At 44.6% G+C, this 17,950-nt stretch overlaps 2 protein-coding genes across 2 annotated transcripts; both read right to left on the minus strand.

Annotated features, from left to right (window-relative positions):
- Positions 1-3,342: 3,342 nt before the first annotated feature.
- LOC134486664 (NEDD4-binding protein 1-like) lies at positions 3,343-5,449 on the minus strand. The gene has a single exon (XM_063286872.1). It carries the CDS (start codon positions 5,192-5,194, stop codon positions 3,830-3,832), a length of 1,365 nt encoding a protein of 454 aa, XP_063142942.1. The 5' UTR covers positions 5,195-5,449; the 3' UTR covers positions 3,343-3,829.
- A 5,150-nt stretch (positions 5,450-10,599) lies between these two features.
- LOC134486699 (NEDD4-binding protein 1-like) lies at positions 10,600-12,190 on the minus strand. Its single transcript, XM_063286888.1, has one exon. It carries the CDS (start codon positions 12,188-12,190, stop codon positions 11,087-11,089), a length of 1,104 nt encoding a protein of 367 aa, XP_063142958.1. The 3' UTR covers positions 10,600-11,086.
- Between the last annotated feature and the right edge of the window lie 5,760 nt (positions 12,191-17,950).

Genomic DNA, 17,950 nt, shown 5'->3' on the forward strand with positions numbered 1-17,950 from the left:
ACAGAAGTTGCTGGGCAGGTGTTTTATAGATATTATACAATAAAACTGCTAACTTACACTAATATACCCAGCAAAACTTTCATTCTCGACAAAGGAAGGAAACTAGATTCCCATGACCGATTCTAATATAAACTTTGACTCCCACACACAGCCCTACAAAGATATTAGAAAGAAACCTGCATCTGGAGGAGGATTACTATATTCAACAAAACGGGGTAGATAATTTCACAGCACCAAAAAGAAAAGTGGAACACAAACCCACAAACTCAGGCCCCACCTCCCACTCCTCCACAACACTGCTGTCGCCGCCAAAACCATCACCACCACAACAGTTATCTAAATTACTGAAATTAACCATCATTAGTTATTAACATCTTTCAACATCGAAGGACTCGACTCCAACCTAATAGGCAAAAGATAATACAATCGATGCAAAAGAAATTCTTCAATCTGCTACACACAAGAAACATACCTCAGCAGCAAAGGCAGTTGCAGATTTGGAATAAAGCCCTGAATTTAAAATTCCAAGCAATCTGACACACCCAAAAAGCTGGAGCAGATGTTTTAATGTCGAGGAAAATAGAATTTCTACCACGTTGAGTCAAAAGACATGGTGAGGGAGATATTATACCCATCAAAGATAAACCCAACAAGATTACATCTTGATTGTGAACATTCATGCTCCAAACACTAGCACACACAGAACCGTAAAAGAAGCATTACTCCAGCTTGAATTTTTAGAGAAAACCACACATTAATAGTAGGAGATCTCATCACCACACCCTATCAAATTATTATAAATTTACAAGAATCTTTTCCTACTATTCCTTTGCATCTTCACGAATGTAAAACATTGGCGTTTGGTTGGTATGCTTGTAGTTTTAAAGAACCCACGCATCCATATCATTGGAAAGTTTAGTCTCACTGAACGGTAATTCCACGACAGTGTATAAGAAATGTGTTGCTGCTTCACAATAAGAAGGTAGGAACCATCCCCCATGATCTCAACCTCTATTGCGGAGCAATAGAGATAAAGAGTGCCCAGTACAAGGAAAGGCAGGAAGATCAAGGGAACAGAATTGAAGACCCGGGAATGAACTCACACACCTATGGTCACTTGACCCTGACAAAGGAGCTAAAATCACCCAATAGGAAAAAGACCTACTTTTCAAGAAATGGTGCTCTTTCCAGTGGAGATCTCCTCGTGGAGGAAAGGAAATTGATACATTCTCATCTCCTTGTACAAAGCTCAACTCCAAGTAGATCAAAGACCGCCATGCAAAACCAGATACTCTGAAACTGAAAGAAGAGAATGTGGGTCAGATCCTGGAACTGAGAGGCAAAGGGGAAAGAAAGTTCCTTGATCAGAAGGCAAATGGTTTATGCTCTAAGATCAAAAAGAAAAGGGAATAATTGAAGCAAATACCAAATCAAAAAAGAAAGAAAAACCCAAACGATAAAAAATAAAAACAAAAATAACAAACCGACCAAAAGAACAAAGCAAAAAATGGGACCACATGAATTCGGAAAGATCCTGTAAGTAATATGGCCGTGTAAATAGGACAAAACAGAGACCAACTGAATGGGGAAAGAAAGATCTTACCAAACCTCCATCCAATAGAAGGCTAATATCTACACTCTACAAAGATCTCAAAAATTTAGAATGCAGATAGCAGAATAAGCCAAATAAAAGTGGGGAAATTATGAAAGAACCTTAAGTGGGGAGTACTGAATGGCCCCGAAGCAATGAGAAAAAGGTTAAACATCCTCAGTAATCAAGTAAATGCAATTACAAACAACCCTGCGATTTCGTCTCCCAACAGGCAGAGTGGCTAAGTTCAAAACTCAGGTGACAACAGATGCTGGCAAGGATGTGGAGACAAAGGAACCATCCTCCTATCTAGGTGGGACCGAAAGCTGGTAGAGGCTCTCTGGAAATCGGTCTGGAAGTTCCTCAGAAATGTGGACAAAATGCTCCTTTAGGACCCAGCAATACTATTCCTGGGCACATTCCCAAAGCTTGCTCCAACCTAGAACAAAGACACTTCCACCACTGTGCTCATAGCAGCCTTATTCATACTAGCCAGGAGCCAGAAAGTACCCAGATGTCTTTCAACAGAGGAATGTATGGAGAAAATGTGGCACGTTTACTCAAGGGAGTACTACTCAACTATTTAAAAGAAGGACTTTATGAAATTCGTAGGCAAACCGTTAGGACTAGAAAATATCATCATGAGTGAGATAACCTAAAAAGCTTCTTCACAGTGTTTCTTAAACTCTTCATCCTCCCTTATGGCCCACCACCCATCGGAGAAAGAGAACAAGAAAGGATAATGTGAACATGGACCAGTTTAGAAAGGTTCAATTTTTCCTTTTATTATACTTTAGTCTTACATTTACAGTCCAGTCATCATCCCCATGCCATTCCACACTCATCCCAGAACACCTCCCACCTCCCACTGTCCAATGGGCTGTTCCCCAATACCTCTCCCCACCAACCAGACCTCCCCACTCCCTGAGGCCTCAAGTCTCCCTCGGCTTAGTTGCATCTATTCTATGGGACCTGAAAAGGCAGTCCTCTGCAGTATATGTGTTGGAGGCCTCCTCTCAGAAGATATACGCTGTCTGGTTGGTTGCTTGTTCTCTAAGATCTTGAGGATCCAGGTTAGTTGAGTCCTTTTGGTCTTCCCGAGGGGCCTCCACGCTTCTCAGATCCTCCAGCTTCTCCTTAAGAGAACCACATTTCTCTCTGGCTTCTGTCCAATGGTTGTGTGAAAGTACCTCCAGATGAATTCGTAAGCTGCTGGTTGGGCCTCACAGAATGCTGCCATGCGAGTCTCCTCTCTGTAAGCACACAAATAGTTGTTTCCTTGGAGCAGCCACACTCAGTTTGTCCAGAAAGTGGCAGCTCAGTCCGCCAGCAAACACTTCAGGGATACAGCAGCACTCCAATTTGGTAGAGTCAGGATAGCAGTCAAGGAGCAGCAGCTGTGGCAGAAACCAGCAGTGACAGCCAGACCTCAGGCTAAGCATGCCTCAGCAGGAGGAAGACCAGGAGAGGTTCTCAGCTGTGCTTCTCTCAGGGAATGGAAGACCACTGAAGAAGACACGAGACCCTCAAGTTCTATTTCTATCCCTCCATATATCACCTGTGCTCAACAGGTCTAGCCTCAGCACATCTGTCAGCTGACATCACTCGGCCAAGCAGTTCAAGCCCGCAGAAGCTGCAAGCCCACTCCCGGAAGGTTTTGTTGGACCGTTCTCCGTGGAGTTCAGGAAAAGGTAGCTCAACCAAGCAATGCAAGGAAGACAGATGAGTCCATGCATTTCGTTTGCCTGGATTCTTTCATCAACATCACTCGTCTCTTTTGTTGCTGGCTTTCCCTGAACATTCTCCCTCCCATGTTTGCTTCAGCTGTACCTTTCCTTCAACTCTCTGTTCCACCGAGCCCAGCCAAAGGACGTTCCGAGAACCCTTAAGGTTCTACTTCCGTGAGGCAGCATTCTTCAGTGTCTTTCGGGGAGTACTCATTTCCCCTTGCTGTGGAGCGAGCATCTCATGTTGTATACAGCACATATCCCCTTCCCTTTTGTTTTCTATCCCAATGAACATTACACTGGGTTCCTTCACATTATGGCACTTCCCGCAGTTGGCAGTTCCAACCTCCCACCCAGGGCTCCCATTGTCCCTGGGCACTCAGGACAGCTTGCAGCAAATCACCAGGACGGAGAGGGCACTCGGGACTCTCAAGTAGGGATGAGCCGCCAGAATCTGGTCGAACATCAGGTTTTGCTCAGCGTCCGGGAAGGCCATTCACAAAGGCCACCCTCAGAGCGCTTTTCTCTGCAGAAGCCTGGTCCTGGGTGGAGCACCAGGGCTTGCTTGGGCTCCCTGGCTATTGCGGCTCTGGATGGCGTGGCCAAATGTGCGCACATCTGACTGGGCATCGAGTTTTGGAGGCGTGTGTAGAAGAAAGGCCTCCCTTCGAAGAAATTCTCCGAGCCGAGGTCCATGTCTTCCCAGAGGGTCGTCAGGAACCATAAATATGTCCCCCACAAAAGTGTACTGAAGCAGCCTTCTTGCGATAATTTCTCTCCAGGACACGGACTCGGTCACAAACTCTCTCAAGTTGTCATTGGTTACAATGATGCCACCAGTCTTTTCTGCTAAGTGGAGCAGGAACCTGTCGTCATGAGAAGCAATTCTCTGCCCAAGGTTCGTCCGGGAAGGAGTGAAAGCTAATAGCCCAAGCTCCCGGAGCTGGCTTAAGAAGTGCTGCTCTGTGGCATCAGGATGCCGACCGGTTCTCCAGTGTGGGACAAACACAGTGATGTTTCTGTGGCCGAGCTTCCAAAAATATTCAACTGCAACGGCAATGCCACGGCAACTAAAGAACTTGTTCAGACCATGGGCCATTGCAACATTACTGCCATCTATAACGATATGCTTCAGATCTTCTCTGGCTGGTTCATTTCTTAAGTCCAGCTGGTATGGTATTTTCAGAATATCTTGAAATCTTTGATCCCGGGTAATGGAGGAATAGATTTGATCGCAGGGTCGAGCCAATCTTGCATCAGTATGTGAAGTTAAGTGCTGGGGCAGCAGCGCTGGGTCCGTTTGGGGAGCCTTTGGCTTGAGGTGAGGAGAGCTGCAAGAGCGAGGAGGCTCCGCACAGTCCGGCTTCCTATTATTCGGACCTGAAATTCCTGTTTGCTCTTGCAAACCATTTTCAGGCCTCTGTTCCCGGGCCGCTGGGAAAGATAGTGCAGATGGTGAACCTGCCTCAGTAAGGTCCGTAAGAGGGGGTGCTGTATGTTCAATGGGCTGTCTGTCTTCAGCCTCGATTTTATCAGGCACCACAGGTTCACAATTAAGCACTTCCTGTTCTCTTGCTTCCTCTGCCGTTGGTCTTTCAAGCCTTTGTAATATCATGGCTACTTTTGCCCCTAGCACACCTATTTCTTGTTGTTGCCCAGCTAGCTTTGCAACCTTTTTTGAGAGAATTTCTAGTTGTAGATGTCTATTTTTCAGTTCTTCTAAGAGGAAATATATGAAGATTGCAACTGAAAATTGGTAGACGCTTATGCCCGAAATCACACATGCAATCAGCAAAGTCAAGGCTTTCTCAACTATCTTCTGGTAGTCTCCAATCTTTACACTTGTGTGTGAGGGATCGGCCCTGGAATTTTCCATTGGTAATGCAGTCAAAGTCTGCCTATACAAGGTAAAGTGTCTTTTCTGTTGACTTGGTAAGGCTTACCTTGTCTGAGTCCTCTGATCGGTGCCTTGCTCTGGCCTTAAGTCTCCAGTGGTTCCAGAGTTGCAGAATGTCTCTGGGTCCCCTGCAGAGCTTGAGGAAATGATTCTTCCTCTGGAGACAACCTTGGTGAATGTCTCTTCTGGAGCTTTTTCTCAGAGGACCTGTGGGCTGTATTGGTGGATAATCACTTTGGGTTTGCCCCCGATGTAAACCCCCCAAATAAACCAGATGTACCTTTTAATTGCCAGAAGAAATTATAGTCTCACCTGCTTAATTTTGAATAAGTTCTTGTTCTTCCTGAATTCTGGTAGACTGTTTCAATTCCAACAGCTCTCCAAGATGAGTGATTCAACCCGGACTCTCCAAACTTCACAGGGCTTTGCTCAAAATAATTCTGTCTATTGTTCTGATCTTCTGACTCCTTCTTATTCTCTGCGTTGAATGGTCTATGGACACACTCTCAACGGAGCTCAAGTGCACTGCAATGCGCTCGGCTAATGCACTCCCAACTGCAGGCAACTCTGCTCACGGACAAAAACTCTCCCTTCTTTTGCTGTGCTTATATAGGAGAGATGGGTGTATCCAATCTCTGACACACCCTCTGTACTCTGATTGAACAATTTGTCTGCCTTCCAGTAGGATTAGCTTGTTTGGGATTAAAGGCGTGTATGAAGGGTGTGTCCAGAAGGATCACACTGAGCTTGCAATTCCCTTGATGTGATCAGAGCGGCCACATTTCTGGATCAATTTACCTCCACGATTGGGCAGAGTGGTTGGCAGTCATTTGTTTATCCTGACTTGTTGTATGCTTTGTTGGCCAAAGCGGTTGTATGCCCAACACACACAGAAATCAAATACAATCCATCAAATCGGTGCTAGACATCTAAATACTAGAGGAAAAAGAAAGAGTTGTGTATGCATTCTACCATGCCTCGGTCCCCAGTGAATGAATATGCCCACACACTTGACCTCAGCCCACATGGTACAGACAAGCCCTGGACACACAGAGCCCTGGCTACCACTGCACAGCACTGTTTCAGGATATGTGGTAGTAATGTGAACCCCCAAAATGGTGTGTTTAGCTAAAAGGACTGTTTGTAGTTGAGGTGTTTCTCTGTCATAGCGCATGATTTTAAACCCGCTGCATGGACTGTAGATGTGCACTTTTTATACAGCTGGGTTAGAAGGAGTGACCAGTGTTTGAAAGGGAAGGTATATTTGAAAAGTAGACTGTGTGATAAATCACAGGAAGATGTGATGAAGAGGATATGCCTGAATTGTTTGGGTACAGAGAGAAGAGCCTGGCTGCTTAGAAGAACGCACTGTGGAGGAATGAAAATGAGAGAAGACACACTTTTCCCAAGAGGGTTTTCTAGGGACTGGTGGATTAGACGTGGAGGTAGGCAGGGAGAAGTCCAAATGAGCTAGTGAATGGAGGAAGAGGAAGAAGCATGAGGAGGAGGAGGAGGAGGAGGAGGAGGAGGACAAGAAGGAGAAGGAGGACAAGGAGGACAAAGAAAAGGAGGAGGAGGAGAAGAAGAATGTTTGATCATAATGTCATGTTACAGGGAGGGGCCACTTCAGGATCAAATCCCCCATTGTTAGGAGTCTCATCTGTGCTTGCCGACAGATCACCTTGTGTCTTCCCACTTGTTCCAGTAAGCTCTCAGGCCCAGAGATGTCCCATTACCAATACACGTCTCTCTACCTCCATGATCCCATACCCTGCCTTACCTGATGACCAACTCGGAACCCTCTGTCCATCTACCCTCAACCTCTATTTTCTTTCTCCTTGTTAGAAGGGTTCAATACTTCTCCAACTTTTCTCTGTGTTGTGCGGCTTTGGAGATTCTTTTTATCCTGTTTACTTTATCTTGTATTTTACAGGTAATATCCCTTACAGGTGAATAGATACCACATAAGTTATTTGTGTCTGTTTGATCTCACTCATGATCAATGAGAATTAAACCTGATTTCTCAACAGAGGCCCTGAAACACAGAAGTTGCTGGGCAGGTGTTTTATAGATATTATACAATAAAACTGCTAACATACACTAATATACCCAGCAAAACTTTCATTCTCGACAAAGGAAGGAAACTAGATTCCCATGACCGATTCTAATATAAACTTTGACTCCCACACACAGCCCTACAAAGATATTAGAAAGAAACCTGCATCTGGAGGAGGATTACTATATTCAACAAAACGGGGTAGATAATTTCACAGCACCAAAAAGAAAAGTGGAACACAAACCCACAAACTCAGGCCCCACCTCCCACTCCTCCACAACACTGCTGTCGCCGCCAAAACCATCACCACCACAACAGTTATCTAAATTACTGAAATTAACCATCATTAGTTATTAACATCTTTCAACATCGAAGGACTCGACTCCAACCTAATAGGCAAAAGATAATACAATCGATGCAAAAGAAATTCTTCAATCTGCTACACACAAGAAACATACCTCAGCAGCAAAGGCAGTTGCAGATTTGGAATAAAGCCCTGAATTTAAAATTCCAAGCAATCTGACACACCCAAAAAGCTGGAGCAGATGTTTTAATGTCGAGGAAAATAGAATTTCTACCACGTTGAGTCAAAAGACATGGTGAGGGAGATATTATACCCATCAAAGATAAACCCAACAAGATTACATCTTGATTGTGAACATTCATGCTCCAAACACTAGCACACACAGAACCGTAAAAGAAGCATTACTCCAGCTTGAATTTTTAGAGAAAACCACACATTAATAGTAGGAGATCTCATCACCACACCCTATCAAATTATTATAAATTTACAAGAATCTTTTCCTACTATTCCTTTGCATCTTCACGAATGTAAAACATTGGCGTTTGGTTGGTATGCTTGTAGTTTTAAAGAACCCACGCATCCATATCATTGGAAAGTTTAGTCTCACTGAACGGTAATTCCACGACAGTGTATAAGAAATGTGTTGCTGCTTCACAATAAGAAGGTAGGAACCATCCCCCATGATCTCAACCTCTATTGCGGAGCAATAGAGATAAAGAGTGCCCAGTACAAGGAAAGGCAGGAAGATCAAGGGAACAGAATTGAAGACCCGGGAATGAACTCACACACCTATGGTCACTTGACCCTGACAAAGGAGCTAAAATCACCCAATAGGAAAAAGACCTACTTTTCAAGAAATGGTGCTCTTTCCAGTGGAGATCTCCTCGTGGAGGAAAGGAAATTGATACATTCTCATCTCCTTGTACAAAGCTCAACTCCAAGTAGATCAAAGACCGCCATGCAAAACCAGATACTCTGAAACTGAAAGAAGAGAATGTGGGTCAGATCCTGGAACTGAGAGGCAAAGGGGAAAGAAAGTTCCTTGATCAGAAGGCAAATGGTTTATGCTCTAAGATCAAAAAGAAAAGGGAATAATTGAAGCAAATACCAAATCAAAAAAGAAAGAAAAACCCAAACGATAAAAAATAAAAACAAAAATAACAAACCGACCAAAAGAACAAAGCAAAAAATGGGACCACATGAATTCGGAAAGATCCTGTAAGTAATATGGCCGTGTAAATAGGACAAAACAGAGACCAACTGAATGGGGAAAGAAAGATCTTACCAAACCTCCATCCAATAGAAGGCTAATATCTACACTCTACAAAGATCTCAAAAATTTAGAATGCAGATAGCAGAATAAGCCAAATAAAAGTGGGGAAATTATGAAAGAACCTTAAGTGGGGAGTACTGAATGGCCCCGAAGCAATGAGAAAAAGGTTAAACATCCTCAGTAATCAAGTAAATGCAATTACAAACAACCCTGCGATTTCGTCTCCCAACAGGCAGAGTGGCTAAGTTCAAAACTCAGGTGACAACAGATGCTGGCAAGGATGTGGAGACAAAGGAACCATCCTCCTATCTAGGTGGGACCGAAAGCTGGTAGAGGCTCTCTGGAAATCGGTCTGGAAGTTCCTCAGAAATGTGGACAAAATGCTCCTTTAGGACCCAGCAATACTATTCCTGGGCACATTCCCAAAGCTTGCTCCAACCTAGAACAAAGACACTTCCACCACTGTGCTCATAGCAGCCTTATTCATACTAGCCAGGAGCCAGAAAGTACCCAGATGTCTTTCAACAGAGGAATGTATGGAGAAAATGTGGCACGTTTACTCAAGGGAGTACTACTCAACTATTTAAAAGAAGGACTTTATGAAATTCGTAGGCAAACCGTTAGGACTAGAAAATATCATCATGAGTGAGATAACCTAAAAAGCTTCTTCACAGTGTTTCTTAAACTCTTCATCCTCCCTTATGGCCCACCACCCATCGGAGAAAGAGAACAAGAAAGGATAATGTGAACATGGACCAGTTTAGAAAGGTTCAATTTTTCCTTTTATTATACTTTAGTCTTACATTTACAGTCCAGTCATCATCCCCATGCCATTCCACACTCATCCCAGAACACCTCCCACCTCCCACTGTCCAATGGGCTGTTCCCCAATACCTCTCCCCACCAACCAGACCTCCCCACTCCCTGAGGCCTCAAGTCTCCCTCGGCTTAGTTGCATCTATTCTATGGGACCTGAAAAGGCAGTCCTCTGCAGTATATGTGTTGGAGGCCTCCTCTCAGAAGATATACGCTGTCTGGTTGGTTGCTTGTTCTCTAAGATCTTGAGGATCCAGGTTAGTTGAGTCCTTTTGGTCTTCCCGAGGGGCCTCCACGCTTCTCAGATCCTCCAGCTTCTCCTTAAGAGAACCACATTTCTCTCTGGCTTCTGTCCAATGGTTGTGTGAAAGTACCTCCAGATGAATTCGTAAGCTGCTGGTTGGGCCTCACAGAATGCTGCCATGCGAGTCTCCTCTCTGTAAGCACACAAATAGTTGTTTCCTTGGAGCAGCCACACTCAGTTTGTCCAGAAAGTGGCAGCTCAGTCCGCCAGCAAACACTTCAGGGATACAGCAGCACTCCAATTTGGTAGAGTCAGGATAGCAGTCAAGGAGCAGCAGCTGTGGCAGAAACCAGCAGTGACAGCCAGACCTCAGGCTAAGCATGCCTCAGCAGGAGGAAGACCAGGAGAGGTTCTCAGCTGTGCTTCTCTCAGGGAATGGAAGACCACTGAAGAAGACACGAGACCCTCAAGTTCTATTTCTATCCCTCCATATATCACCTGTGCTCAACAGGTCTAGCCTCAGCACATCTGTCAGCTGACATCACTCGGCCAAGCAGTTCAAGCCCGCAGAAGCTGCAAGCCCACTCCCGGAAGGTTTTGTTGGACCGTTCTCCGTGGAGTTCAGGAAAAGGTAGCTCAACCAAGCAATGCAAGGAAGACAGATGAGTCCATGCATTTCGTTTGCCTGGATTCTTTCATCAACATCACTCGTCTCTTTTGTTGCTGGCTTTCCCTGAACATTCTCCCTCCCATGTTTGCTTCAGCTGTACCTTTCCTTCAACTCTCTGTTCCACCGAGCCCAGCCAAAGGACGTTCCGAGAACCCTTAAGGTTCTACTTCCGTGAGGCAGCATTCTTCAGTGTCTTTCGGGGAGTACTCATTTCCCCTTGCTGTGGAGCGAGCATCTCATGTTGTATACAGCACATATCCCCTTCCCTTTTGTTTTCTATCCCAATGAACATTACACTGGGTTCCTTCACATTATGGCACTTCCCGCAGTTGGCAGTTCCAACCTCCCACCCAGGGCTCCCATTGTCCCTGGGCACTCAGGACAGCTTGCAGCAAATCACCAGGACGGAGAGGGCACTCGGGACTCTCAAGTAGGGATGAGCCGCCAGAATCTGGTCGAACATCAGGTTTTGCTCAGCGTCCGGGAAGGCCATTCACAAAGGCCACCCTCAGAGCGCTTTTCTCTGCAGAAGCCTGGTCCTGGGTGGAGCACCAGGGCTTGCTTGGGCTCCCTGGCTATTGCGGCTCTGGATGGCGTGGCCAAATGTGCGCACATCTGACTGGGCATCGAGTTTTGGAGGCGTGTGTAGAAGAAAGGCCTCCCTTCGAAGAAATTCTCCGAGCCGAGGTCCATGTCTTCCCAGAGGGTCGTCAGGAACCATAAATATGTCCCCCACAAAAGTGTACTGAAGCAGCCTTCTTGCGATAATTTCTCTCCAGGACACGGACTCGGTCACAAACTCTCTCAAGTTGTCATTGGTTACAATGATGCCACCAGTCTTTTCTGCTAAGTGGAGCAGGAACCTGTCGTCATGAGAAGCAATTCTCTGCCCAAGGTTCGTCCGGGAAGGAGTGAAAGCTAATAGCCCAAGCTCCCGGAGCTGGCTTAAGAAGTGCTGCTCTGTGGCATCAGGATGCCGACCGGTTCTCCAGTGTGGGACAAACACAGTGATGTTTCTGTGGCCGAGCTTCCAAAAATATTCAACTGCAACGGCAATGCCACGGCAACTAAAGAACTTGTTCAGACCATGGGCCATTGCAACATTACTGCCATCTATAACGATATGCTTCAGATCTTCTCTGGCTGGTTCATTTCTTAAGTCCAGCTGGTATGGTATTTTCAGAATATCTTGAAATCTTTGATCCCGGGTAATGGAGGAATAGATTTGATCGCAGGGTCGAGCCAATCTTGCATCAGTATGTGAAGTTAAGTGCTGGGGCAGCAGCGCTGGGTCCGTTTGGGGAGCCTTTGGCTTGAGGTGAGGAGAGCTGCAAGAGCGAGGAGGCTCCGCACAGTCCGGCTTCCTATTATTCGGACCTGAAATTCCTGTTTGCTCTTGCAAACCATTTTCAGGCCTCTCTTCCCGGGCCGCTGGGAAAGATAGTGCAGATGGTGAACCTGCCTCAGTAAGGTCCGTAAGAGGGGGTGCTGTATGTTCAATGGGCTGTCTGTCTTCAGCCTCGATTTTATCAGGCACCACAGGTTCACAATTAAGCACTTCCTGTTCTCTTGCTTCCTCTGCCGTTGGTCTTTCAAGCCTTTGTAATATCATGGCTACTTTTGCCCCTGGCACACCTATTTCTTGTTGTTGCCCAGCTAGCTTTGCAACCTTTTTTGAGAGAATTTCTAGTTGTAGATGTCTATTTTTCAGTTCTTCTAAGAGGAAATATATGAAGATTGCAACTGAAAATTGGTAGACGCTTATGCCCGAAATCACACATGCAATCAGCAAAGTCAAGGCTTTCTCAACTATCTTCTGGTAGTCTCCAATCTTTACACTTGTGTGTGAGGGATCGGCCCTGGAATTTTCCATTGGTAATGCAGTCAAAGTCTGCCTATACAAGGTAAAGTGTCTTTTCTGTTGACTTGGTAAGGCTTACCTTGTCTGAGTCCTCTGATCGGTGCCTTGCTCTGGCCTTAAGTCTCCAGTGGTTCCAGAGTTTCAGAATGTCTCTGGGTCCCCTGCAGAGCTTGAGGAAATGATTCTTCCTCTGGAGACAACCTTGGTGAATGTCTCTTCTGGAGCTTTTTCTCAGAGGACCTGTGGGCTGTATTGGTGGATAATCACTTTGGGTTTGCCCTCGATGTAAACCCCCCAAATAAACCGGATGTACCTTTTAATTGCCAGAAGAAATTATAGTCTCACCTGCTTAATTTTGAATAAGTTCTTGTTCTTCCTGAATTCTGGTAGACTGTTTCAATTCCAACAGCTCTCCAAGATGAGTGATTCAACCCGGACTCTCCAAACTTCACAGGGCTTTGCTCAAAATAATTCTGTCTATTGTTCTGATCTTCTGACTCCTTCTTATTCTCTGCGTTGAATGGTCTATGGACACACTCTCAACGGAGCTCAAGTGCACTGCAATGCGCTCGGCTAATGCACTCCCAACTGCAGGCAACTCTGCTCACGGACAAAAACTCTCCCTTCTTTTGCTGTGCTTATATTGGAGAGATGGGTGTATCCAATCTCTGACACACCCTCTGTACTCTGATTGAACAATTTGTCTGCCTTCCAGTAGGATTAGCTTGTTTGGGATTAAAGGCGTGTATGAAGGGTGTGTCCAGAAGGATCACACTGAGCTTGCAATTCCCTTGATGTGATCAGAGCGGCCACATTTCTGGATCAATTTACCTCCATAATTGGGGCAGAGTGGTTGGCAGTCATTTGTTTATCCTGACTTGTTGTATGCTTTGTTGGCCAAAGCGGTTGTATGCCCAACACACACAGAAATCAAATACAATCCATCAAATCGGTGCTAGACATCTAAATACTAGAGGAAAAAGAAAGAGTTGTGTATGCATTCTACCATGCCTCGGTCCCCAGTGAATGAATATGCCCACACACTTGACCTCAGCCCACATGGTACAGACAAGCCCTGGACACACAGAGCCCTGGCTACCACTGCACAGCACTGTTTCAGGATATGTGGTAGTAATGTGAACCCCCAAAATGGTGTGTTTAGCTAAAAGGACTGTTTGTAGTTGAGGTGTTTCTCTGTCATAGCGCATGCTTTTAAACCCGCTGCATGGACTGTAGATGTGCACTTTTTATACAGCTGGGTTAGAAGGAGTGACCAGTGTTTGAAAGGGAAGGTATATTTGAAAAGTAGACTGTGTGATAAATCACAGGAAGATGTGATGAAGAGGATATGCCTGAATTGTTTGATCATAATGTCATGTTACAGGGAGGGGCCACTTCTGGATCAAATCCCCCATTGTTAGGAGTCTCATCTGTGCTTGCCCACAGATCACCTTGTGTCTTCCCACTTGTTCCAGTAAGCTCTCAGGCCCAGAGATGTCCCATTACCAATACACGTCTCTCTACCTCCATGATCCCATACCCTGCCTTACCTGATGACCAACTCGGAACCCTCTGTCCATCTACCCTCAACCTCTATTTTCTTTCTCCTTGTTAGAAGGGTTCAATACTTCTCCAACTTTTCTCTGTGTTGTGCGGCTTTGGAGATTCTTTTTATCCTGTTTACTTTATCTTGTATTTTACAGGTAATATCCCTTACAGGTGAATAGATACCACATAAGTTATTTGTGTCTGTTTGATCTCACTCATGATCAATGAGAATTAAACCTGATTTCTCAACAGAGGCCCTGAAACACAGAAGTTGCTGGGCAGGTGTTTTATAGATATTATACAATAAAACTGCTAACTTACACTAATATACCCAGCAAAACTTTCATTCTCGACAAAGGAAGGAAACTAGATTCCCATGACCGATTCTAATATAAACTTTGACTCCCACACACAGCCCTACAAAGATATTAGAAAGAAACCTGCATCTGGAGGAGGATTACTATATTCAACAAAATGGGGTAGATAATTTCACAGCACCAAAAAGAAAAGTAGAACACAAACCCACAAACTCAGGCCACACCTCCCACTCCCCCACAACACTGCTGCCACCGCTAAAACCATCACCACCACAACAGTTATCTAAGTTACTGAAATTAACCATCATTTGTTAATAACATCTTTCAACATCAAAGGGCTCAACTCCAACCTAATAGGCAAAAGATAATACAATCGATGCAAAAGAAATTCTTCAATCTGCTACACACAAGAAACATACCTCAGCAACAAAGGCAGTTGCAGATTTGGAATAAAGCCCTGAATTTAAAATTCCAAGCAATCTGACACACCCAAAAAGCTGGAGCAGATGTTTTAATGTCGAGGAAAATAGAATTTCTACCACGTTGAGTCAAAAGACATGGTGAGGGAGATATTATACCCATCAAAGATAAACCCAACAAGATTACATCTTGATTGTGCCCCAAACACTAGCACACTCAGAACCATAAAGAAATATTACTCCAGCTTGAATTTTTAGAGAAAACCACACATTACTAGCAGGAGATCTCAGCACTACACCCTATCCAATTATTATAAATTTACAAGAATATTTTCCTCCTATTCGTTTGCATCTTCACGAATGTAAAACATCCGTGTTTGGTTGGTATGCTTCTAGTTTTAAGGAACGCATGCATCCATATCATTGGAAAGTTTAGTCTCACTGAACGGTAATTCCAGGACAGTGTATATGAAATGTGTTGCTGCTTCAAAATAAGAAGGTAGGAACCATCGCCCATGACCTCAAGCTCTATTGCAGAGCAATAGAGATAAAGAGTGCCCAGTACAAGGAAAGGCAGGAGGATCAAGGGAATAGAATTGAAGACCTGGGAATCAACTCACCCACCTAAGGTCATTTGACCTTTGCAAAGGAGCTAAAATCACCCAATAGAAAAAAGACCTAATTTTCAAGAAATGGTGCTCTTTCCAGTGGAAATCCCCTTGTGGAGGAATGGAAAATGATACATTCTCATCTCCTTGTACAAAGCTCAACTCCAAGTAGATCTAAGACCAACATGTAAAACCAGATACACTGAAACTAAAAGAAGAGAATGTGGGTCAGATCCTGGAACTGAGAGGCAAAGGGGAAAGAAAGTCACTTGGTCAGAAGGCAAATGGTTTATGTTCTAAGGCCAAAAAGGAAAAGAAAAAATTCAAACAAATACCAAATCAAAAAAGAAAGAAAATCCCAAACGATAAAAAATGAAAACATCAATAACAAACTGACAAAAAGAACAAAGCAACAAATGGGACCACATGAGTGTGGAAAGATCCTGAAAGTAATATGGCCGTGTAAATAGGGACAAAACAGAGACCAACTGAATGGGGAAAGAAAGTTCTTACCAACCCTCCATCCAATAGGAGGCTAATATCTACACTCTACAAAGCTCTCAAAAATTTAGAATGCAGATAGCAGAGTAAGCCAAATAAAAATGCGGAAATTAAGAAAGAACCTTAAGTGGGGAATACGGAATGGCCCCGAAGCAATTAAAAAAAAGGTTAAACATACTCAGTACTCAAGTAAATGCAAATACAAACAACTCTGAGAGTTTGTCTCCCAACAGGCAGAGTGGCTAAGTTCAAAACTCAGGTGACATCAGATGCTGGGAAGGATGTGGAGACAAATGAACCGTCCTCCAATCTTGGTGGGACCGCAAGCTGGTAGAAGCACTCTGGAAATCAGTCTGGAAGTTCCTCAGAAATGTGGAGACGATACTCCCTTCCTGGGCATATCCCCAAAACTTGCTCCACCCTAGAACAAGGACGCTTTCTCCTCTATGCTCAAAGCACCCATATTCATACTAGCGAGAAGCTGGAAAGTACCCAGATGTCTTTCAGCAGAGGAATGTATGGAGAAAATGTGGTATGTTTACTCAAGGGAGTACTACTCAACTATTTAAAAGAAGGACTTTATGAAATTCGTAGGCAAACGGGTAGGACTAGGAAAATATCATCATGAGTGAGATAACCTAAAAAGCTTCTTCACGGTGTTTCTTAATCTCATAGTCCTCCCTTATGGCCCACCACACATCAGAGAAAGTGTACAAGAAAGGATTATGTGAACATGGACCAGTTTAGAAAGGTTCAATTTTTCCTTTTATTATACTTTAGTCTTACATTTACAGTCCAGTCATCATCCCCATGCCATTCCACACTCATCCCAGAACACCTCCCACCACACACTGTCCAAGGAGCTGTTCCCCAATACCTCTCCCCACCAACCAGACCTCCCCACTCCCTGAGGCCTCAAGTCTCCCTCAGCTTAGTTGCATCTATTCTATGGGACCTGAAAAGGCAGTCCTCTGGAGTATATGTTTTGGAGGCCTCCTCTCAGAAGATATATGCTGTCTGTTTGGTTGCTTCTTCTCTAAGATCTTGAGGATCCAGGTTAGTTGAGTCTTTTTGGTCTTCCCGAGGGGCCTCCATGCTTCTCAGATACTCCAGCTTTTCCTTAAGACAACCCCATTTCTCTCTGGCTTCTGTCCAATGGTTGTGTGAAAGTATCTACAGATGAATTCGTAAGCTGCTGGTTGGGCCTCACAGAATGCCGCCATGCGAGTCTGCTCTCTGTAAGCAGACCAATAGTTGTTTCCTTGGAGCAGCCACACCTAGTTTGTCCAGAAAGTGGCAGCTCAGTCTGCTAGCAAACACTTCAGGGATATAGCAGCAGTCCAATTTGCTAGAGTCAGGATAGCAATCAAGGACCAGCAGCTGTGGCAAAAGCCAGCAGTGGCAGCCAGACCTCAGGTTAAGCATGCTTCAGCAGGAGGAAGACCAGGAGAGATTCTCAGCTGTCCTTCTCTCAGGGAATGGAAGACCACTGAAGAAGACACGAGACCCTCAAGTTCTATTTCTATCCCTCCATATATATCACCTGTGCTCAATAGGTCTATCCTCAGCACATCTGTCAGCTGATATCACTCTGCCAATCAGTTCAATCCCACAGAAGCTGCAAGTCCACTGCCGGAAGGTTTTGTTGGACCATTCTCGGTGGAGTTCAGGAAGAGGTAGCTCAACCAAGCAATGCAAGGAAGACAGATGAGTCCATGCATTTCGTTTGCCTGGATTCTTTCATCAACATCACTCGTCTCTTTTGTTGCTGGCTTTCCTTGAACATTCTCCCTCCCATGTTTCCTTCAGCTGTACCTTTCCTTCACCTCTCTGTTCCACGGAGCCCAGCCAAAGTAGGTTCCAAAAACCCTTAACGTTCTACTTCCGTGAGGCAGCATTCTTCAGTGTCTTTTGGGGAGTACTCATTTCCCCTTTCTGTGGAGCGAGCATCTCATGTTGTATACAGCACATATCCCCTTCACTTTTCTTTTCTATCCCAATGAACCTTACACTGGGTTCCTTCACATTATGGCACTTCCCACAGTTATTCCATATTAATTTGCAAATTCCTCTTTCTAACTCTATGAAGAATTGAGTTTGATTTTGAAGCTGATTTCA

This window comes from Rattus norvegicus, chromosome 4 (assembly GCF_036323735.1).
Source record: "Rattus norvegicus strain BN/NHsdMcwi chromosome 4, GRCr8, whole genome shotgun sequence".
In the NCBI taxonomy this organism is placed as follows: domain Eukaryota; kingdom Metazoa; phylum Chordata; class Mammalia; order Rodentia; family Muridae; genus Rattus; species Rattus norvegicus.

Bases quoted from the DNA above. Each gene is read 5' to 3' on its own strand.
- LOC134486664 (XM_063286872.1), bottom strand. From the start codon at position 5,194: ATGGAAAATTCCAGGGCCGATCCCTCACACACAAGTGTAAAGATTGGA.
- LOC134486699 (XM_063286888.1), bottom strand. From the start codon at position 12,190: ATGATATTACAAAGGCTTGAAAGACCAACGGCAGAGGAAGCAAGAGAA.